At 46.9% G+C, this 24,731-nt stretch overlaps 1 protein-coding gene across 6 annotated transcripts in view; it reads right to left on the bottom strand.

Annotated features, from left to right (window-relative positions):
* The window catches only part of SSBP3 (single stranded DNA binding protein 3), a 277,102-nt gene that overhangs the window by 226,076 nt on the left and 26,295 nt on the right, over nucleotides 1-24,731 (bottom strand). For 2 of the 6 annotated variants that reach the window (XM_069232628.1, XM_069232629.1), the window contains exon 1: nucleotides 1,304-1,387. The exons of the other annotated variants lie outside the window; for them this stretch is intronic. In XM_069232628.1, coding sequence (XP_069088729.1) covers nucleotides 1,304-1,357 — 54 coding nt within the window. In that variant the 5' untranslated portion in view covers nucleotides 1,358-1,387. Of the gene's footprint in view, nucleotides 1-1,303; nucleotides 1,388-24,731 lie in introns of those variants that run through there. 6 annotated transcript variants of the gene reach the window in all.

Genomic DNA, 24,731 nt, shown 5'->3' with positions numbered 1-24,731 from the left:
GACACCTCCACTGGCACCCGATCAACAAAGGAATCCCCTTCAAGCTCCTCACGCACTCTGGTGCACAGTAAATGGGAAGTACACAATTACATTACAGTTCCAGTTTTTGAGAACCATGAGATTAAGTACTTTGTCCAAAATAATAGTGTTATGTCAGGCGCCTAGGATTCGAAACAAGGTTCCCGGATTCCAAGCACTAGCACCCATCACCTCTATTACCATCTGGCGCTGTGCATCGAGTTTGAGGCTCTAAATGTCCAAAAGCGCCTTGGGAGCGTCAGACGAGACTGCTTCTCCTGCGCCCCTGGTTAACCACCCTTAAAACACGGAGTTCACTCCGACTGACACTTCTGGTCAGAAGCAGCGCAGCGAGAGCTGCCGCCGAGGCACCCCCAGTCATCGGCCCAAGCGTGTTAATGGAAACTAAGGCCATACAAAAATTGCCATTTATAAAACCAGACAGAAGGCAGCTTTGACACCATTCAAGGGCCACAAGAAGGTCACCTGGGAGTTGAAACAGCGGTGTCAGGGTAGCTCAGTGTTTAATTAGATCTACAAAAGTGCACAGGTACTAACGTTTGCTTCCGTAAAGTTCAGGTACTCTCCCATTAAATATATTACAGCAGTGCGGAGAAGTGCGGGTACTCGCCCTTTCAAATTAAGCTTCAGGTACTCAGTACCGGACAGTACCTGCCCATTTAAAGCACTGAAGTCACGTCGCGTTTACTTCTCACTTTGTGCTTCTCATCAGAAACTAACGAGGGTGGTTCATCTATAATAAATTTTAAACAAAATACATAACAACGGGTACCTCCCCACACTGTTGTCACTTTTCTGTAAGTCAGCAAAGTGGGCTCCTAGTTAAAGAACTCTCCACGCGTGCGCGCCTGCAAGCAGGACTGAATGCGTGGAACAGGGTCACGGGCAGCCTCGCAGGGGCCTCGAGCAGCGGAACCGTGGCCGACTGAACCCTGATTATCCATGTATGTCATCAAACAGCAGTCAGGGGCTTATTTTTTTCCTTGTACGACACCCTGGCTACGCAACTGCAGCCAACGCTATGTACGAAGCAGTTAAAAGAAGCAAACCGCTCGCTTTCGAAGCATCCTCCCTAGCACTACATACAGCGTGCGGGTGAAACTACCAGGCCCTGCTCAGATCCGCCTCCCTCGGAGACCCGGGCCACCACCTTCGCAGATGCCCGTCTTGGTAAGGCAAAAGAAGAAAACAAATAAAAACACAACACACACACACACAAAACAAGGGACAATCGTTTGTAGAAGGAGCCCAGGGGAAGTCTGACCGCGTCATCTGCGCAGGCGGCGGCGGCACTGCGGAACACCAGCAGCCAGTACATCTTGACAGCCTTTGTGCTCCCGGCCGCACCCCTCCCCCTTCTAATCCAGCTCCTCTCCCTCACAATCATCAGTTATGCAAATGCTGACCCTCCCCCACTGGCCTAACTGCTGTACATCTGCTCGGGCCCTGTGCACACAAACCACAGCCTCGCTGTTGCTGGGCCCGCGAGTTTGCGCCTCCCTTCCTGACGGTGTGCCGCCTGCTCCCGCCCCAGCCCACACAGCCTGTCAGACGCCACTGGGGCCTTGGACACGAATGTGCGTCACACGTTATCGAAGCAACAAGGCACAGGGTACGAGTGTGTGTCACACAATGAGCCAAGGGGCTGGACAGGGTATGGTACCAGAATATCCTTAACCAATATACAAACACAAAAATAAAGCACCTTAAAATATTAACTAAATACGAACCCACTGCAGTTTAATAACAATTCTATACCCAATGGAAAGGCATTTAAAGGTTATGTAGGACGTGATATTTCTATTTAATACTAAAAAAAAAACCCAATTAAATGCATTTCTAAATGGTATTTAAGGCATGATATTTTTAATCAGACATTTATTTTGCTAAACCTATTCCGATGTATAACATCTGCGGAGTAGTGAGTGCGGTAGTCACTCGGGGTGAGGGTCCCTGTAAACTGTGTCTTGTGCACACCACCACAGTAGGCTAATTGCAAACGCTTTCTGCTGGATGCAGTTCCAACACTGAGGAATCTTGTCACCGAGCTGTGTCCAACTGCAAAAATAAGAGGCATTTTCTACCTGTTAAATAAACGTCCAATTATTATAACAATAGATACGATTTGACACTAATTACAATGTTCATGATGCAACTGAAATTCTTCTCTTGGCACTTCACTGAAAGACCACATACCACCAACTGCAGCCAGCTGAAACCATCTGAAGGATCAACCGGAAATGTCACTAGAGAAATCAAAGTATGGGCCAACTGTTCCTCACCTGAGTTTTCAATAAATCTAACAATGCCACAACTGATTTCGATCAATTCACTGATCTTTTAAAGGAGAATTAATGATATGGTAGCCGTTTAGAGCCGCACCACACGATTTGTCTCCCGGGCGTCTGCCAGCAGATAGTCAAATTTAAATTAATATTTATCAATCTCAAAAGGATGAAATGCCAAGTCTGTTCTGAATGGTTTCACATGTGGCCTACAGGTTATTCTGAGACACCTGCAACAGCTATTCACCCCAACGAGCAATCCTACTTCAGGGCAGCGCCTAGGGACACCTCAATGCTCCAACCTCAATCGCCTCATCATGTACAACCAAACAGGGCAGGAGAGGACTATGCACAGCACATATATATGATTTTCCTACCTACATTTCGTAGTGTTCAATAACAGTACCCTTTTAAGGCTCTACGTTTTGTTAAGCGAAAGAGGCTAGGAGTGGATTTTATAAAACTTGGTAAAATATTTGATGCTTGGTCATATTTGGTTGAGTGTTTGTTCAGGTAAGACCTATGGAGTATTTCCAGATAATGCTGGAGCAAGGAAAGACAGCGTACAGTAACGTATGCTGACTTCAATTCAAACAGAAACCCTACAACCAAAATACTACTATTTCTACAGAAACACCACAAGCCCAACTAGCGGAGGAGCTCGTCTGAAGCACACAATAAGGTACACACCAGTGGAAGCAGAACACATTTAAATAAGAACTAATCCTGAACAGAAATGGTGGCAACTACAAATTGAACACAGGCCTCTGTTGCTAAAACGTTATTTAGATACTTTGAGGTCTAAAACTTCAAACAAACAACCATTGCAACAGGGACACCCGGTATCACTGATGAAGTCCATGAAACTTAAATTACTACCAGGAGAGTGAGAATAACAGACTTGCCAAGAAAGAGACTGTGAACAAGAATAAATACTGAAAAAGCCGTAAGTTCTCACCTTTATTACGAGAGCCAAGCTAGCTACTGGAATTTATGATGCAGCTTCAAAATAATCAGGGGACTAGTTGCAGTAATTTACAAGTGTAACAGCTCTTTGAAGTCTTGAATACTAAGTTTAAGTAATTAAAGAAACTCCTGCCAAGGCCCAATTTATTTTCCACAGGGCTAGGACCCGAAACAATTGCTCCAGCCATTTGGTGCTCTGCAGCACTTCGGGGAGCATGATTATGGCCTCCAGGGGAAGGGACATGTCCTTTCAGCTAAACTAAGTACACCAGCGGTCTCAAATGCCAGCTGAGTACAGCAGCCTCACCTTGCCAAACATCATAAATGCTTGCTATCTTTGCGTGCCAAGCCAAAGACTTTGGTGCAAGATGTGGAACACTGGAAATAAAACAAAACCAACTAAGGCAAAGTTTGCCCCTTAGTTATATCCCTGGAAAAAACGTGTTGCTGTGCTTTTATGGATGAAGTAGGAGGTGTAGGGAACAACACAGAGCGCAGGGGCAGGAAGGGAAGAAGTACAAGAGGAAAGAAGCAATAATGTTCATGCACTCTTGAGGAAAGGTGAACCAAAAAAGAAGAAAAAGAAAGGTATTTAGTTCCCTGAATGTGAACAGTGGAGCTGAAGGCTACAAGTCATCCAATCAAAAGGATGGTAAAGAAGTAATGGACCATGAGAAGGAAAACAAAATAAGAGGAAGAAATGCCACTGAATAAAAGCAATCAAATGAAACGGACAAGAAAGCCATCAATAATGAGTAATATATTGACTAAAACACCATTAACCATTGGTATTGTACCAAACAGATCTTCAACAACAAACAGCTAACATCTCTCTGTAGGCTAAACCTAAACAAGCACTGGCAAAACAATAGGGCTCAGCAATGGGTGACCTATTGCCTTTGGCAATGGGGTGGTGAACGGGAGGGCTGGTGTATACATATACATTTGTAACCTGGCACAGTTTTAAAAAGATACATTTCCTAACTTAAACACTCCGCGGGCATCCCAGTTGGTAAAAGTCATGCATGTCCAATATCGTGGACTAGTCAAATTTCTCTGAAACAAATTCTGCCAAAGTGAGGCAAGATATTGTGGCCAAGTTTCAATAGCTACAAAGGCCCTGGTTATCAGTTTCTGGGGCAGCACTGTTCAAAACATTAAAAATTTGTGCCAGGGACACTTTATCTGTGACACCACCTTTTAGCTGCGGGGTCTTGTTCACTTTTGCTTCTGAGGGCGCTCTTGTAGCTCACCCATTATCAAATGTGAAAAAGCAAAATATAAATTACTCTATCAGCAAATGCTGCATGAGCTGATCCCATGCAAACGCATTCTTCTCCCATTCGTGCCAAGTATTTCAGTTACTCGAGACATAACCCCGATAACGCACCTGGCCAAAATCTTCCAGTACACCGAGTCAAACCTACTCTTATTATCTTGTCTGCAGTGTCTTGAACAAGCCCTATGTCCAAAAGCCCCCATTTTACAGCCAACGGGACCGAGCATGCTGGACTTTCAGTTTCACTTTCCTGATTATAACACTTGCCTGCAAGTTCTATCAAATCTAGAGCAGTTCCGTGAAAGAAAAAAAACAACAAAAAAACAAAACAGCAAAGCAATAAAATGCGAAAAAAGGTTTTCTGTTAAATGCAAACTTTTGCTGATTCACAGCGTTTTGTAATGGCATATGTGGGGGTAGGAAAGGGCACAAAGCCCACAAATTCACAAAAACTGAAACACTTTATGAAATCCACAAAGTAGAATAAACTACCGTTTATGAAATGGTTATCTGTTCCACGCATGCAATTTCTCACCAGAATGGGTTTCCCCCACCATAAATTCAAGAACCCTAATCTGTGGGCCAGCCCGAGTTGCACAACAACTGTTACCCAGGTAGCACACGTACCACTATTACACACAGCATGAAGACATTCTACTTTCAAGAGAGTTGGACACTGTTCTATTTCATAACAATGCAGAATTTCAACTAAAAAGCTCAACTTGAACTGGAGCACACCAGTATCAAAAAAGTCTAAGCAAACGCTTGCACACCTACAACAAAGAATGAACAGAGTTACTGCTAGCGAGTTGTGACTGTCTATTTCAGATACTCTGGGTAAAGGGAAGATTCAGTCCTCCCTGGTGGTGGTGGGGGTGGAAGAGAATAAGAAAAGTGTAGGAGAGAAGTGCAATATGGTAAGGAGGGGAATAAGTCCTGTGGAATGGGTGGGAGTTCTTATCAGCTAAGAAGCAGAGGTTAGCAGGGTCACTTACACACAAGGGGAATCTCTTGGTTCCTTTCACATGGTCTAGTGACAAAACCGTCTTGTTACCCGCATGAAAAGTCACTTTCACTTCAAGAGTCCATAATCGAAATAGTCCTTTCGAATTAGAAAAACACCAGAGAGATCGTGGACACCTTAAAGAAAAAACACACCATATGGCGTACTTCTCAGAGGCTTGGACAGAATGGTTACTTTTAAAAGGTGCATGATGGATAAGACTGGGAGTCAGTTTATGTTAGACTGAATATTATAATAAACAAGGTACGTAGCTAGGATGTATAAAACCATCTCAGTTCCCATGTATTTAAAGCCACAAGGATGACAAGGTGTACTCAGCTCCTCAGGGACTTACCCATGCTTCAAATGTGTAGCTCTAAAGAGTTTATTACTTATTAGTGACCTGTACTATATTATATCATGCACTTGGATTTTCGCTCATTTTGAAAACTAGATGCTACAGCTCTGTACTTACAGCTTTAGGTGGAGCGGATCTCACCAGTGCTCAGACCAGACAGTAATTAATAACGCACTTTGAATCGGGTCCCTTCCACGACTTATACTGATGTTTTTAACTTTACAGGCAAATCACGGACTGATTTCTCAACAATGTCGGTAGCAATCCTTAAGATAATGCAAGCACTGCTTACATTTCATGATTTACTTCGTCATACAGTCCTAAAAGGTATGTTTTTTTCTATTGGTTGCGTTTTCGTAGTTGTTTTTTCATGCAACATAGGACTCCTTTGAAGGCACACTATGAATCGAGTGACTCTACCTATCCCGGTGATTTACTGTTGTGAATCATAAAAAGCAGGACAAAGAGGCCTAAAGTTAAGGCTAAAGCAGTGAAGATTTCTCACAGAGGCTGACAGTGAATCAGAAAGCTTTTCAGATTACATGCTCATCTAATTCTTGGCCTCTCAGTAGAGCACACAGAGCAATGTATGTGCCAATTGTAAACCATTTTACCTAAGTGTGTGAAGGAGGTATACCAGCTATGAAATACTAACCGTGACAAAGGACAAATGCATTGTGCATCGCTGCTTGTTTTTCTAAGCTTGTTGACTTCTTCATGCTACATTGTTTAAATTTTGCATTTGATTCCTGACCATTCTGTAAACTGCTCAAAGGTGCGCCTGGCACGTGATCGCCTTGTGTGGGGGTCTCCAGGAAGAGGCTATACGTGTGTGCCCTACATTTGAACCAAATGCTAAATAAAAACATGATTAAAAAACAACATGCTAAAGGAAAAGAAAATAGTACAGGGAGGTGAAACAACCAAGTACCTGCAGAAAAACGGTAAAAAGGCAGAAGTGAAAGGGATGATGACCTGGGAAACATGTAGATGAGACTTCAGAAAGGTGCGAGGAGAAGAAGGGCGAGTGTCTAAGCGTGAGAATGCAGAGGAACGTGGTGTGAAGGACGGGGGACAGGCGAATTGAGACACTCCAAAGACCATTAACCCTTACAGGCCTCTTGGAAAGGCTTAATTCAGGCACATATTGTCCAATTCTACTTATATAAAACATTATCATTGTTGCTACCCATTAATTTGATTGGTCTTAACAAGCATTCGCAAGGCCACCCATGTCTGTCTGGTCTGTTTCAGGCGCAAGTCTGTCACCGTATAATATGTATAAATGCAATAATAAAACAAACTTAAAGAAAGGAACCCAAACGTTGTCCAGGAGAGACACTGCGTGAAGCAGAGGAGTTCAGTATACACTTGAGAAAATTATGAGTTGCGCTTATCTGTCCATGCACCTTTTTGGGGCACCCACAGCTCTCTATTCTCATTTAAAGTAATTAATGACTGTACTCATATTTGTATTCGAGTTTTAGAGTCACACAACTTTGCGTCAGATGTAAAACAATGAATATATAAAGCCGGCTGCAGGAACCATAACCATATACGTCGGTAACGATTTTAAACCTCAAAGCACAAGAAGGCAACAAACGTGGTAAAAGAAACGATATGTGGCAAAATACAGGGAAGTCAATTTAACGTGGCTATAAAGGGGAAAGCTGTCAAAAAAATATTAGCATAAAAGCAACGGCCGCCAGCTTCCAACCGCTGAGTTTTGGTGGGGGGGGACAAACGCCTTTGTCCTGGCGCCGCCCCCCGTTAGTGCCGAGCCCGGCCCTGCGAGCGGGACTTTATTTTCTAGAAAATAAGCGTTTCCAAAAGGCAGGGAAGCCTCCTAGGTGCAGAGCGTGCTGCACGCGCGGGCGGAGGCCTCGGCTGCGCCCGCCGCCCCTCCCATCCTGCTGTGTCAGGGCCCGGGCGGGCGCTGGCTACGAACCTCGCTATCACCAGAGCCACCGGGGAGCGCTGGCTCCCCTCCCCCACGCGCAGCCAGCCAGCAGCCACCGCAGCTTAAAGGGGCAGCCACGGGGAGCAGGAGCGCGTGTGCAGGCCTCGCCTCCTCCCAGCCTCCAAATGATCGGCTTTAAAGCTCCGCTCGGCCCAACTGAAGCAAATTCATTCCCCCCCTTCAGAATACATTTCTCCAAACCATACCGATGGATATGCCTGACGAGTGAGCCCACTGAAATTACTGACTGAGAAACCTTGAGGGTGGGGGGAGTGGGGTTGCAATGTAGGGTTAAGGCGCCTTTCGGGGTGGGTCTCCATGCAACACGTGAGACCATTCTAGGTTAACTGGCCTGCGAAACTTAACACAAATTAGGTGGTCAATATAAAAAAATAAAAAAAGAGAGGGACACTTAAAATACCTTGCATGCAACTTAATAACACTTAACTTTCTAGGTGGTGTAAATTTGATTACACAGCTTGGGAATGACAGACCTGTCCAGTGGCAAAAAAACATCTACGTATTACCCCCAGATCATACGTTTAAATCGCATACGTGCTAAATCAGTTGTTCGTCTTCCTGAGGTAAATACGGGTATAACTAAATTCGGCACTAGCGCTACCTTTTCTTTACAGATCAACATACCAAAGCAGGAAGTACTATATGGAACAAACAAAAACAACATTGGGGCCTGTGTCACATGAAACATCAGTCAATCTTAACTTTTTCAAAATAGCTTTCAGTTACAGCACAATAGAGACTTTTTGTCTTTTGAAAAGCATCCTTATGAGGGCCTTCACTGTGCCACCACTTCACTATAGCAATGTTGTGCTTGTCGGGCTCCATGAAGCTGCACAGGGTAGCTGATGAGGCTGCAGAACATAGCAGTTAGCCTAGCTTGTGGCCTCCACAGGTATCACCATGTGACTGTTGCCCGACGCCCCCTCCACTGGCTGCTGAATTAGGTCGATGCTGATCTTGGATCTCAGAGCTCCCCCAATGCTCCCAGGACAATCCGCAGATGTGGTCCATGGCACCAGCTGAAGGTCCAGATCTTCGAAAGAGCATGTTGAGATGGAACAGCCATCAGCATTCATGTGCCACAAGAGTGGAAAGACCATCCCCATCCCTACGACTCCAACAGTTTTATGGCTACAGTCGAAAGCCCCTTAAACTAGATTTCATGTTACAGAGTGGTCGATATACTCTGTTGGCATCTGCTTTTTCCTGATATTCTATGGTGTCCTAGTGCCAAGATGCAGGTTTCTATGACAGATTGTGCTGTTTCGACACAAGTTACACGTGTAGTATTAATCAAGACATAACTCAACTAATCAACCACTGAAGAACAAAACGAGTTGGCTTGTGGCTGCATTCAAACATGGGACCTACAATGCAGACAAGTCAGCAGTGAGTGCTCAACTCACTGCGAGAAACTGTTTTAAAGTACTGTGCCTTATGGGGGTTTGTAGTTTCCATTTTGCCATCAGAAGTATGGACATGCTATAGGCATGCTAACAGTGTCAAACATGGCATAGGCACACTTGGCAAATTTGCAAGCGTGCCAACATTAAGCAGAAAATGGAATGCAAGCTATGCAGGTGACAAAGTTAGCAACCTGACAAGTAGACGTGATCTTTTTGGGCCATGTTTCGTATTGACAGTTCACTCTAGCAGTCACTCACTTTTCAGTTCTGGTCCCTCTCTCTTTCTCAACTCTCTCTAACATCTTAATATGTTCTTAAAGCGTTGGTCTTGGGTTTGCTTCAATCATACTAATTTGGGAAACAAGCCCCGAAAAATTCTATGAAAGAATAGACCAGGCCTGGAAATACTGTGACTTGCTGTGTGTCAGTACACACTGCAAAATAACTACAAGTAGGGGTCTGGTACAGGAAGGAGGTCAGGTTGCCCTGGAAGCTATTGCAGTCAAGCCCATCTACTGAATCCAGCTGTGGCATGTCAGTTTTTTTGACATCAGTGCATAGAAATATAGTGGAAATTCGACAGTTTAAATTAAAACTGAAGTCAACAGACAATTATACAACAAGAACCTGTTTCACGCCCGGTGTCAGCTTCTTCGGAGTCTAGTGACTCAGATGGTTTCAGCAGTGTCTATGCCGAGATGCCCATAAACACTTAAAACACTCACAGCACAGAAATTTATCTCTCAACCGGTGATGAACGTGTTTTTTTGTTGTTATTTTTTTATTTTTATTTTTAACCATGAAGCTGTGATCTTACAGTCTTTGTCAAAACATACTTGAGATGGTGGAAAAGAGGCTAGCGGGGTAAATACCAATTGTCCTCTGTTCAGCAGCTCTTGTATGTATGAGAGGTGAGGGATGTGGATTAGTTGAACAGAATGTGGGAAGCTGGCTCTGTATATACTTACTATACCAAAGTAAGATATAGTGTGCACAGAGTTCAGGGGTTCCCCAGAGGCTTTACAGAAGCTAAGGTAGATAATAGTACTGCTCTCTTTTGTGGTAGTGCGGTTGAGCAGTTAGGCTTATCATAGGGTAGTGTCAAGCATTTGTTGTACACAAAGTCAAGAAATGAGGCACTCACTCAATGACTAACTCCAGGCCAATGTTTATGTTTAAAAAATATACTTTGTTACTTTACTTCTAGAACCAAAAGGATCTTTGTTGCAGGTAAGCACAGTTTCAAGAATATATAACTTTCAAGTATCAAATGCACTTTGTTTGGAACTCGCTGTTAAAACAACTTTCAGGTAAGTAATACTTTTTAATATCACAATAGAAATTGCAATTTTCATTGAAGGCAAGGCAGTCCTGGGGTGGGGGGAATACATGCACAGTTTAGAGGTACGTTCTCGACTTACGGTCCCAGTCCTCGGAGGTTAAGGTGTCCACAGGGCAAAGTTTAGGAAGACACAAAGAGTGCACCACCAGCAACACATAGCCGGCTGGGTGCAGAGGTCAAAGTGGGTGTCGGGCTTCCAATGGAATCCCATGCAGACTGGGGGCACTCGAAAGAGAACTGTTTGCAGATAAATACATGCGGGTCGGGTCACGGGCCCAAGGGGGTTTAGATCAGCACCAGGGAGGCAACAGGTAAGCACCAAACCCACACAGGGACAGCCAGGTGCAGGGTGCAAACATAGCGTCGGGCGCCCAATGCTTTTTAATGAGGAAATCCGAGCTCAAAGAGGCTACTGGCTCTGGAGTCCTTGTTGTAGGTTTCTTTGTGAACAGGGCTGCCGTCCTCAGGAGATCTTGGTCCTTAGGCAGGCCGCCCGCCCTCTGGGGGTTTGTAGAGGTTGCTGGTCCTGCAGTAGTCTTAAAGCTGCAGGCAGGTCAGTAAGGCTGGGGGAAAGTCAGATGTTGTTTGGAGTCTTCTCTCCTGGTGCAGCTGTTCAGTCCTTCTTTAAGGTTGCCAGGAATCTGAAGAGCAAGGTTCAGGAGTGCCTCTAAACACTAGATTTAGGGGTGTTACAGGGGTCAGAGGGCAGCAGCCAATGGCTACTAACCCGGAGGGTGGCTACATCCTTCCTGTGCCCATTCCCTTTGGAGAAGAAGCACATACTTAACCCTATTCACTATCTCCCTCCATACCAAGATGGAGGATTCTACCATGAGGGATTCACCTCAGCTCTAGGCACCCTAGAGGTGGTCCCAGCTAGGGTGGACACTCCTCCTGGTGTTTAGTCATTTTCGCGCTGGACCTGCCGCCAGAAGTGGGTCTTGTCCCGGGGGGGTCGGCATCTCCACTAACTGGAATGCCATGAGGCAGCAGAACAAAGTCAGTAGCCTTTGAGGCTCACCGCCAAGTGTTGCTGTTCCTGCAGAGGAGAGCTGTGAAGCACCTCTACCCAGAGCAGGCTTTGTCCCCGACTCCTGAGAGCACACTCCACACTCCATGTAGTCAGAAACTTGTCTGGTTGTGGCAGGCTTGCACAGACCTTTCAGCCACACACTAGAGGGTTGGGGGATTTCAGGGGGCATCTCTGAGACGCCCTCTGTGTGCATTTTACAATATATCCAACACTGGCATCAGTGTGGATTTATTGAGCTGAGAACCTCTGTCTTCAGTAAAGCCATCATGGATCTGTGGAGTTCATAACGACAAACTCCCAGCCCAAGTAACTCAATATGGCTAATGTAGAAGTTGGCTCTGTATGTACTATTTCAAAGTAATAACTAGTGTGCACAGAGTCCAAGGGTTCCCCTTAGAGGTAAGATAGTGGCAAAAAGAGATAACTCTAATGCTCTATTTTGTGGTAGTGTGGTCGAGCAGTAGGCTTATCAGAGGGTAGTGCTAAGCACTTGTTGTAAACACACAGGCAATAAACGAGGAACAAACCCTCAAAAGACAATTCCAGGCCAGTAGGTTTTTATATAGAAAAATATATTTTCTTAGTTTATTTTAAGAACCACAGGTTCAAGATTTACAAACAATACTCTAAATGAAAGGTATTTCACTTAGCTATTTTAGGAACTTTGAATAATCACAATAGCATGTACAGTTTTGACAAAAATGGCAATAAGCTATTTTAAAAGTCGACACTGCAAAAATCAACAGTTCCTGGGGGAGGTAAGTAAATGTTAAGTTCACAGGTAAGTAAAACACTTACAGGGTTCAAAGTTGGGTCCAAGGTAGCCCACCGTTGGGGGTTCAAGGCAACCCCAAAGTTAAAAAAACAGCAGCTCAGGGCTGGTCAGGTGCAGAGGTCAAAGTGGTGCCCAAAACACATAGGCTTCAATGGAAATAGGGGTGCCCTGGTTCCAGTCTGCCTTCGGAGGGCTAACCAGGGGGGTTTTGTAGGGCACCGGGGGGGACACGAGCAGGCACAGAAAGTACACCCTCAGCGGCACAGGGGCGGCCGGGTGCAGAGTGCAAACAGGCGTCAGGTTTTCAATAGGAATCAATGGGGAGACCCGGGGGTCTCTTCAACGATGCAGGCAGGCACGGGGGGCTCCTCGGTGTAGCTACCACCTGGGCTAGGCAGAGGGTCGAGCTGGGGGCATCAGGTGCAGAGTGGAAAGTCTCACCCTTCCGGCGGGAAACGTGTGGTCTTAAAAGTTGCTTCTTTGTTTCCAAAAGTTGCAGTTTCTTGAACAGGGCCGCTGTTCTCAGGAGCTTCTTGGTCCTTTAGGTGAAGGGTAGTCCTCGGAGGCTTCAGAGGTCGCTGGACCCTGTTGGATGCGTCGCTGTTGCAGTTTTCTTCAAAGTAGGGAGACAGGTCGGTGGGGCTGGGGCCAAATCAGTTGTCGTCTCCGTCCTCACTGCAGGGCTTCAGGTCAGCAGTCCTTCTTCTTCTTTAGGTTGCAGGAATCTATCTTCCTCGGTTCTGGGAGCCCCTAAATAATCAATTTAGGGGTGTGTTTAGGTCTGGGAGAGCAGTAGCCAATGGCTACTGGCCCTGAGGGTGGCTACACTCTCTTTGTGCCTCCTCTCTGTGGGGAGGGGGGGACATCCCTAATCCTATTGGGGGAATCCTTCATCTGCAAGATGGAGGATTTCTAAAAGTAAGTCACCTCAGCTCAGGACACCTTAGGGGCTGACTCCTCCTTGTTTTTCTCATTATCTCCTCCAGCCATGCTGCCAAAAGTGGGGGCAGTGGCCGGAGGGGCGGGCATCTCCACTAGTTGGGATGCCCTGTGGCGCTGTAACAAAGGGCCTTCGAGGCTCACCGCCAGGTGTTACAGTTCCTGCAGGGGGAGGTGAGAAGCACCTCCACCCAGTACAGGCTTTGTTCCTGGCCACAGAGTGACAAAGGCACTCCCCCATGTGGCCATCAACATGTCTGGTGTGTGGCAGGCTGGCAAAAACTAGTCAGCCCACACTGGAGTCGGGTATGTTTTCAGGGGGCATCTCTAAGATGCCCTCTGGGTGTATTTTTACAATAAAGTGCACACTGGCATCAGTGTGCATTTATTGTGCTGAGAAGTTTGATACCAAACTTCCCAGTTTTCAGTGTAGCCATTATGGTGCTGTGGAGTTCGTAATTGACAGACCCCCAGACCATACACTCTTATGGCCACCCTGCACTTACAATGTCTAAGGTTTTGCTTAGACACTGTAAGGGCATAGTGCTCATGCACCTATGCCATCACCTGTGGTATAGTGCACCCTGCCTTAGGGCTGTAAGGCCTGCTAGACGGGTGACTTATCTATGCCACAGGCAGTGTGAGGTTGGCATGGCACTCTGAGGGGAGTGCCATGTCAACTTAGTCATTTTCTCCCCACCAGCACACACAAGCTAGCAAGAAGTGTGTATGTGCTGAGTGAGGGGTCCCCAGGGTGGCATAAGACATGCTGCAGCCCTTAGAGACCTTCCCTAGCATCAGGGCCCTTGGTACCTGGGGTACCAGTTACAAGGGACTTACCTGGGTGCCAGGGCTGTGCCAATTGTGGAGACAAAGGTACAGTTTAGGAAAAGAACACTAGTGCTGGGGCCTGGTTAGCAGGGTGCCAGCACACTTTCAAATCATAACTTGGCATTAGCAAAGGCAAAAAGTCAGGGGGTAACCATGCCAAGGAGGCATTTCCGTACAGCTACACTGCACTTACAATGCTTAGGAATGGACTCAGACACTCTAGGGGCATATTGCTGATGCAGCTATGCCCTCACCTGTGGTGTAGTGCACCCTGCCTATAAGGCCTGCTAGAGGGGTGACTTACCTATGCCGAAGGCAGTGGTTTGTGGGCATGGGGGATGACATGTCTACTTTACCATTTTCTCCCCACCAACACACACAATCTGCAATGGCAGTGTGCATGTGTTTGCGAGGGGGTCCCCTAGGGTGTCACAATAAATGTTGCAGGCCTTAGGGACTTTCTCTGGTTACAGGGCCATTGGTACCACTGGTACCAATTACAAGGGACTTAGCGGTGTGCCAGAGGTGTGCCAATTGTTGAAGCAACGGTACAGTTTAGGGAAAGAACACAGGTGCTGGGGCCTGGTTAGCAGGATCCCAGCACACACTCAATCAAGTTAGCAACGGATATCAGGCAGTGTGTGCACGCAGACGGGTTTGGGGGGAATATTTGACCATGCTAAAAGGGGCACTTTCATAAACAGGACAACATCCCTCCTTAGACGTTTATGCTTTAAACTGGAAAGTATTCAACATACTAATACTGGGGGGTCCCTTCTAGTAAGTGCATACTTCTTAGCAACATTTGTAAGCAAAGCAATCCAACTTTCAATGTTATAACTACACATATATACACACAATTTTTTCCTTAATTGATTTTTGCAAAGTTGCATGGTTCTCCACTGCATACAGGTTCACTCTAGATAAAAAAAAATACTTAATACAAATTATGAGCCAGCCTTGAGACTGCACACTCATAAGATGAATGCTCCAAAACACAAGACTGGTAGGTAAAGCCATCTCACTGGCTTTGGAAACTATGGGTCAGATGTACTAAGCTTGTCAGCTGCAGACCCTGCTCGACGCGAGAACTTTTTTTTTTAGTTGCGCACACTGCGGAGGTGGTTGTGAACTCTGACTCCTTTAATCTCACTGACCAAGGATCCCTCCCTGTCAAAGCCGCAAGTGAACGAAAAAAAAAATCTTCACAGCTTAACTGAATATTCAAACTGTTACATGCGAGCACTTCGTGTTCAGTAGCAACTTCCCTTAACTGGCCAACTTCAGTTTCTCACGAGGGTTAAATAAAGAATTTGTAAGTAGGAGTACTTTCAGGGGACAAATCTAAAAGGCATTACACTGCACGTCACTCAGGCCACCAGGGAACACGCTGCTCGTTTACATGGCATCAGGTCACAAACAGAGGCCTGTTTACACAGAACCTGGTGAGCGGGTTTTGCTGCCAACTCAGTGCAGAAACGGCGACAAGGCTGACAGGTGCTGTTTAACCATACCCAGAATTCCCAGTCAACTCAGAGAACTGACGGAGGCTCCACCCCGATTGCTTAATATCCAGGAGGCTTCCCCTCGTTCTCGGTCTCTAGCATTCTGGGAACAGAAATAATTCGCCATTAGGAACCCCCCAAGCCCTCACCCCCCGAAGGCGCACACAATCAAAAACAAACTTGTTCACTCACAAGACGCAAAAAGCTCGGCATGAACAGAGCTGGGCATAAAGCAAATCTCGAGGGCGGAAGTGTTCGGTTTTATTTCAATGTGCTTCCTCTTGACTCGAGCCCCCGAGTAGAGCAGGAGAAACACAACACACGTCTTACTACTAGGCCGGGTCCTAGACTAGATGAACGAGGGCGTGCATTGCACGTGACTCTGCAAAGCGCGTGCATGCCATGTAAATCTGCAAGACATGCTGCAAACGTAACTCACGTGGGCCTGAAACAAGCCTAGCGTTGTGCTAGCACGGAGAAAACAGCAGCCTTGCGTAAAGTCTAATACAGCCGAGAGCAGGAGGGTTAAACGAGACCCAGTGGTGTCTCAGATAGGTCCAGGACCTCCGGATCCTTGCCACAATTTTCTGGCTAAACAATGAAAATGCAAATTAGTTCATTGAGATTAGCAGTACACACCTCCAACAAAAAGTCATGAAACGCTGGCACTATCAGGCCCTCCAGCACCTTCTTTGAACTCTGCTGCAGAATAAGGTAAAGTGCAAGCAAACTGAAGCAAACGAAGAATTCACAGCACTGAAACCAAAAGAGAGTAGACTATTATGGAACAAAGTCCACTTTTCACAAACATATTTTAAGCCTGTCCAGGACTTCCTGTGATGATAAAATTTGAAGAGCCTGAATAGCCTAGCTCAAATGTCTGCTCTCAATAGGGTGTTCATGGATATCACCCATATTTCAAGGAGAGGATGGTCTTGATCCAGTCCAAGCCAAGACTGTCACAGAACGATTATTACAGATAAATATTTCGTGAAGACTGTCCTTCCAGTGTAAGGACACACTCCTTTGTTATCAGGCATCGACCCTCTATAAACTAAAGCTCTGTAGGGCAGTGGTTCTTAACCTGGGGTCCGTAAAGCCTAGTCAGGAGGTCCCAGACTGCTTAGATGATATTAACAATAGCAAAAAGAAGCAAAATGTACAATTGGAAATTATAAAACGTTCTATAAATGTGAAGGGATCTGAAATTGAAAGGTAAAAATTAAGTTCGTGTGCTCTGGTTAATTTATGGGAGCAGTGACAGTTCATCAAACAGAATATATTTTTATGGGTAAGTAGTTGCAAAGTAGTTGCCGCAATTGAACTTAAAAAAGCTCCTAACTTTTATATCTGCTTGTTAATTAAAAAAAAAGTCTAATGTATTTTTATGCTGATAAATGCTGGTTTCTGGATATCTTGGGTATTTCTTTTTTGTTCAATTCATCGAAAATGCTTAGGCAGGGATCCTTGGCTTCCAGTAATGAAGGGTTGAAGGACCTGACTACCACCTCCAAAGGAATCAAGGACCCCTGAACTTGGGAGGGCCGGGGGGGGGCTCAGTTGGCACACAGGTTACTTCCCGTATGTACGCTAGCCCAGGTGAGCTATTCAAGGTCTTGTTTTAGAACATTGCCGGTCTGAAGAAGTTAAGTGATCAAGGGTGGATTAATTTGGTCGCCACCCATCAAATGATTTTTCTTCAGGAAACATGGATGTTAGAAATGGGGTCGCTAGTTGGCTGTCGGTTTGCACCCTGTCCAAGTTGGGACCCTCACTCTAGTCAGGATAAGGGAGATACACACTCCGATAACCCCTGCTCACCCCCTTGATAGCTTGGCACGAGCAGTCAGGCTTATCTCAGAAGCAATGTGTAAAGCATTTGCACATAAAACACAGTAATAAGTGAAAACACTACAAAAGGACACCACAAAAGTTTTCGAAAAATAGCCAATATTTATCTATATAAAACAAGACCAAATACGATAAGATTCCACATACAGTAAGAAAAATATGAATTATGCAAGATTTACTCAAAACTACAGTTCCTTGAAGTCGATAGCTCCACCTGGGGCTATCACAGCGTCGTGACCAACAAAACCAACAGTTCAGGCAGGCCGCGGCGCTGGGGGCCAGAAACGGTGTCGGGAAGACCCGCAAACAGTACCTTGGTTTTGCAGGGCGTCGTGATCTTCACGGTGAGCTCCAGAGGGCGGTGTCACTGACGTTGCGGTGTCGGGTCCAGAGTTGGTGCAGGAGTCGTCGGGCCCTTGAGGTCACACGCGTTGCGGATCGAACTCCAGAATGATGTAGTCAGGTGCGCCAGCGACATGCGGTGCCCACAGGTCACGGTGCAGGCAGCAGCTCGGTGACAGCGTCGTCGGTGAAACCAGGGCTGTGGTGTGAAGTGGGGCGGTGCGACGTGCGTTGTCCACAGGTCACAGTGCAGGCAGCCTCGTCGTCGTTGCTGAAGTGCTGTCGTCGGTAGGCCAAAGCCAGCGGTGCGGGACGGTGCTTCGTGACCCTCACGAGCGGTGCCCACAGGCCACGGTGCAGGCAGGATGCCTGGCGACGACACAGGAGTCGATGGTGCTGGTGTCGGTGGACCGGGGCTGCGGCGTGGGACGAGACAGTGCTTCGTGTACCTCACGAGCGGTGTTCCACAGGCCACGGTGCAGGCAGAGGCGCTGGTGTCAGCAGGAGCGTTGTCGCCAGGGATGCCCAGGCTGCGGTGTGAGCAGGCGATGCTGGAGTGCGGGGCCCAGAGGTCGCGGTGCGAGCAGCCGTGAAGTTGGTGAAGTCATCCAATGACGGCGTCGGGGAGACCAGGGTCGCGAAGCGGGGCAATGCGACTCCGTGTGGTATCGGCAGGTCACGGTGCAGGCCGGCGTCGGCGGTCGCGCAGTGGGTTCTCCTCTTGAACAGCACAAAACACACAGTCCCCAGTGCTGTAGGTCGAGGAAACTGAAGTCTTTGGTGTCCCTAAGACTTTCCAACAGGAGGCAAGCTCTACTCCAAGCCCTTGGAGAATTTTCTCAAGCAGGACACACAGCAAAGTTCACCTTTTGCACTCTTTTCAGGCAGAAGCAGCAACTGCAGGCCAGTCCAGCAAAGCAGCACAGCAAAGGGACAGTACTCCTCCTCAAGCTCTTCTCCTCGGCAGAGGTTCCTCTAGATTCCAGAAAGACTCTAAAAGTCTGGGGTTTTGGGTCTGCTTCTTATACCCAGTTCTGCCTTTGAAGTTTGCAAACTTCAAAGTAAAGTCTCAAGTGTTTGCAAGATCCTTCCTTGTGCAGGCCCCAGACACTCACCAGGGGGTCGGAGACGGCATTGTGTGAGGGCAGGCACAGTCCTTTCAGGTGTGAGTGACCACTCCCCACCCCCCAGCACAGATGGCTAATCAAGATATGCAGGCTACACCCCAGCCCCCTTTGTGTCACTGACTAGAGGAGAGGTGTGAACAGCCCAACTGTCAAACTGACCCAGACAGGGAATCAACAAACAGGCAGAGTCACAGAATGGATTAGGCAAGAAAATGCCTACTTTCTAAACGTGGCATTTTCAAACGCACAATCTTAAAATCAACTTTACTAAAAAATGTATTTTTAAATTGTGAGCTCAGAGACCCCCAAACTCCACATGTCCATCCGCTCCCAAAGGGAATCTACACTTTAATCAGATTTAAAGGTAGCCCCCATGTTAACCTATGAGAGGGACAGGCCTTGCAACAGTGAAAAAATTAATTTAGCAATATTTCACTGTCAGGATATATAAAACATTACTATATGTCCTGCCTTAATCATAGACTGCACCCTGCCCTTGGGGCTACCTAGGGCCTACTTTAGGGGTGCCTTACATGTAAGAAAAGGGAAGGTTTCGGCCTGGGAAGTGGGTGCTCTTGCCAAGTCGAAGTTACAGTCAAAACTGCACATACAGACACTGCAGTGGCAGGTCTGAGACATGATTACAGAGCTACTTATGTGGGTGGCACAACCAGTGCTGCAGGCCCACTAGCAGCATTTGATTTACAGGCCCTGGGCACCTCTAGTGCACTTTACTAGGGACTTACCAGCAAATCAAATATGCCAATCATGGATAAATCAATCAACAGTACAATTTCTATAGGGAGCAGTTTAGCACTGATTAGCAGTTGTAAAGTGCACAGAGACATTAAACCAGCAAAAACAGACCTGAAAAAAATAGGCGGAAGGCGGCAACAAGTTTGGGGATAACCCTGCAAAAAGGGCCATTTCCAACAATGGAAGATTGAGCTCAGTCATCTGGATGGGTTCTGCTCCTTCCCTACCCTCTAACACAGGCAGAGCTTAAAAAAAAAAATAAAAAAAAAAGGGGGGGGGGTAGGGTACTTAGGATGGGAGGGTTATAAAATTCTGCAATAAGTCCCCTTATTTCCACGTTCTTGTGTGTGATTGGGCTTGCAATTGGGATTTGTTAATCATCAATAATTAAAACAACTGCTTTGATAGTAATGCTTTGTGGGTGGTGGTTGAGCTTGAAGAAACTCTTTTGTCATTTAGCATCCCAGGGCCTTGAAGTTACTTTGGGTAGGTGACTAGCACTCATCAATGTTTAAGGGTAGGCAAGCCAGTATGTGGCTTGGTGGATATTGAGACCGAGGTGACGCACTTTGAACACAAGGAGTTTGGTTACTCCCTCGGTAACACTATGGTTACATTTGATCTGGTCCTGATCACCTTCACCTACTTTTAGGGGTACCAACTGCGAGTCAACCATTGATTTTGTTTTGGTCTCCGAGTCAGGTTGGAGGTGGACTTTGAGATGGTCTTCTTTGGTTTTAGTGAGCATACTAGATTGTCCAGTAGCAGGAGGTTAGAGAGCGTGTGCAAACCTCAGCACAAGGTAGGTTTTAAACCTGCGCCAGCCAAGAAGAATGGCTTCTCCCTTAACTGAGAACAAGTCGATAAAGACAATTTCCTACCTGGCATTCTTACTAGCAGTCCTGCCGAGGCCTCCCTGGGGTTTAAATCCTGAAGCTCCCCCACTAGTGCAAGTGATTTCGGCCTTTGTGGGAATTACAACTAATATTAAAAATGCCCTTCTGCAAAAATCCTGCCAGCGGAACCAGAAGCCTCAGGGATGTTTTGACACTACCTGCACAAAACCTTGCTCGCAATTACATCAGGCCTTACGCGCCAACCAGAAAGATAGGGTTCTTTTAAGGAGCTTGTACAAAACCTATAAAGAGGCTTGAGCAGCTAGAATTAAGGAGATGAAAGATACAGTGTGGGAGGAGGTGTGAGAAGTAAGTCTGAACAAGGATTCTACCACCTTCTGGAAGGGGCTGAATGCCCCATATTTTAGGGAGCCACATGACCCCACCCTAGAAGTGAATGTCAGGAATCGGCGTGGATAGTGTTTTTTTACTTTGATTTATGGAAGCAGTTCAGTGGAGACATTAGAGAAGGCGGCTTTAATTAGATTAGGAGATGATCAAACGCTGCTTAGTTTTGTTCTTTCAGTGGTACAGAGAGACTTCAGGTAGTTGTAGTAGTGGCAAGGCCCCTGGCCCGGATGGGGTCCCAGCGGATGTTTTTATGGAGTGCCAGGCTTTATGGACACCCATTCTTATGAATGTTTTTAACACCACTGCACCATATGGAACCACCATATGGACCCCCGTGTACATGGCAACAGTCGATCATCATCCCAATCTATAAGAAAGGGGATAAGTTACAATCTAAGAACTACAGACTTATATCCCTGCTTGATTAAACTGCCAAAGTCATGGTCAGGATTTTGCTACATAGGTTGGAGGAATGGGCTATAGCCAATAATGCCTTAGCTGACACCCAATATGGTTTTAAAAAGGGTTAGGCAATATTGATCAGGGTTTGAAACTGAGCAATATAATAGGCAAGCATGTTGTCGCTAAGAAAGGTTCGATCTACCTGGCACTCATGGACCTGACTGCCACGTTTGACTGTGTGGTTCATTCTAAACTCTGGGCCCCTCATGTTGGAAATGGGTATTGAGATCCCCATTATTAACTTCATTAGGCAGCTATACTCTGAAGCAAGTGCTTGTGTGCGCTTCGACAGGGAAGGTGAGTGGACAAAGCCTTTTATTATCAAACGTGGGGTTAGGGTGGGTTGTGTGCTGCCCCCTTCCTTTTTGCTTTGTATACCAATAGAGCAGAAGCACTAGCTAGGGACTCAGAGATGTTCTTTACGTAGGTACATGCCCTTTCCCCATCCTCCTTTACGTGGACAATGCAGTGCTTGTGGCAGGAGCTGGATGGGCACTGCAGGATCTAATAAAAGAGTACACTACTTTTATGCAAGAGCTGGATTTAGAAGTGAACGAAGGTAAAACCTTCACCATGATCTGTAGTAGAAGGCCCAAAAAGCATCCTATATTTACCATCAATAAGAGTGGGGGGGGAGGGGTGTTGTGTGTAGCCAAGCCTGCAATGGAGTCGGGTGCGTAGTCCGGAGCTCCTGCTGTCGATACCTGCACAGAGGGGTTAATTATCCTGGAAGGGGTCCCAATCCGGCCCCACAGGCTTGTCCTTGGACCCCCACCGGCCTTAGAGCAGCTGATGGAGTGGGCGAACAGAGGACCGGGGTGCTACAGAGAAGAGCCCAGGGGTGCCCTCAAGGCCGCGCCGCATGAAAACTCAGCAACGCGACGGAAGAACAGCTTCCTGATCGGAACCCAGGAGGAACACCAAATTCGTGCAGCTGGCCCAGATACACTGGGGGCTGCAGCAAGTCCTGGAACAGAGGGGCGGCCGCAGCCACCACCTTAGTGTGGCGAGCACTGGCTTGAGTGCTGGAACGGCAACAGTGCGGCCTGACGGCGGGAGGACAGGACGGGCCGGGACCGCAGTAAAATAGAGGTTAGCACAGAAGCGTGCTCAAAGCACAGTGGAAGAGGCCGCTGACCGCACGGGTAATCGGCAAGGTGGTGGAAGAATAACTCAAGGGAGACAAAAATGGGGGCGACCTATGCGGCCGGAAGAAGCAATAGGGCTGCTGCGGCAGTGAGAGTCAAAAAAGGGGGTGACCTCCCCTCCCCCTGCCACCTGTGAGAACCAAAGCACTGCGGAACAGTGAGGGGCACCCGACAGTGGAGACTGGCCCTGGATGGAGGGGTCAGGACGAAAGCGAGAACTCATGGGGAAGCAACGTATTGGCAATGAAAAACAGATCTGGTGCGGTGGGGGGGGGGGGAAATGGGGGGGCGGTGGGGGACACCCACCAAGTTCTTCTCGTGGAGTGGGCCCACAGGATCCCGGCGACCCCTCCACCACCGGGGGCATATCCAGACCTGATATTAGTAAGGTTAATGAACTTCAGAGACAGAGATGTGATCCTTCAAGGGGCGATGAAAAGGGGTCCTTGGAAAATTGAAGGTAAAGAGAAACATCTACCCAGACTACACAAACCTGGTGCAGAAACAGAGGGGTGCCTTTGCCTCAGTCAAGAAGGTCCTACGGCAAAACGACATGAAATATGCACTTTTATACCCAGCAAAATTTGGGATCGAATACAAGAATAGGACCCATTTCCTAACATCACCTCGGGAGGCCTGGGAATGGATGGAGACACATGAACTTCACCACGGAAACAGATGAGAGGATGACAACACGAAATGGACTAAGAGAAAGAAGAAACGAAGGGTGTTGAGGGCTCAGAGGGGATACGCCACTGCCTCAACAAGAGCAAATCGGGTCTCCGACGAGCGGGAGACGAAAGGAACTCACCTCGGAAGCGATACATAATCTTGCTTGGAAATGGAATTGGAGGAGGAACAGCCTCCTCAGGTGACCCCAATGACAGTGGATCTGTTGGGTTAACACAAACTGAGCTCTAATAATTTGTGAAAAGGACATGGCCCAGCGGGACCGGACAGGGAGATGCACAGGGGGGCTTCATATGGGGCCTCTCCTCCTCCCCCACCCCCCCTTTTTTCGTTTCATACTCCTCGGTGAAGGGACAGGACAGAAGAAACCAAGCGTGAAGAAGTGCAACTATGGCACTGGAACACGCCTCAGAGAAATTTACAGCAGGGGGCGAGGTCCCTCCTTTGGGGTTTAGGGCTGATACACACCGTGAATTGGGGGTGGTTAGTTCCAAAATCACTGCACAGTAAGGTTGGAGGGGGGAGGGGGGGTAGTTGGGGGCACTGTTAACAGTTCAATTTAATCAACGGGTTGAAGGGACAACTTACGTCGGTACAATGGTCATTGGGGGTCTATGGAGAAAAAAAATATATATATCTGGATATACAGAAAGACTATCCTTGTTGGCGCCACTACAATGGGTACTGAGAAACTATTCTTCCTAACATGGAACGTGAACAGGCTGGGGCACAAACTCAAACGGGGTCTGGTACACAAAGTACTCTCTAGGTATAAATCAGATATAATATTCTTACAAGTAACCCACGTCATGGATACGCAACACAAAGCCATGGAAAGGGGGAAATACAAGATAGCAGGACACACGCAATACATGTCCGGATCTAGGGGAGCTATGGTACTCATTAGAAAATCTCTCCCATTTCACACTACCCATACGTGGGTGGACCCATACGGCTGTTACATAGCAATACTAGGGGAGTACGCAAACACACCTGTTTTAGTATTCAACGTATACTTACCGCTGGGACTACAGGGCAACGTGCTTCAAAAACATAGGCGCCATTTTTAGGCATCCCCACCAGCTTACATACTAATGGGTGGAGACTTCAATTTAGCGATGGACACTGGGCTAGACAGAATTAGCTAATTGGAGAAAGGGCGCTCAGCCACTGATGCACTGGAGGGGTTCACACATGCAATGGGCCTCAACGACGTACGGAGATCCCTCCATGAACAAGAAAGAGTATTCATACTACTCAGCTGCCCACTACGTCCACTCAAGATTAGATTACTTCTTTATCACCGCAGATTTGCTACCTAGAATTAAAGAGGCGGAATACATGGCCAGGGGAATCAGTGATCATG

This window comes from Pleurodeles waltl, chromosome 4_2 (assembly GCF_031143425.1).
Source record: "Pleurodeles waltl isolate 20211129_DDA chromosome 4_2, aPleWal1.hap1.20221129, whole genome shotgun sequence".
In the NCBI taxonomy this organism is placed as follows: Eukaryota; Metazoa; Chordata; class Amphibia; order Caudata; family Salamandridae; genus Pleurodeles; species Pleurodeles waltl.
The sequence above is the reverse complement of the archived record's forward strand: the minus strand, read 5'-3'. Positions and strand labels throughout refer to the sequence as shown.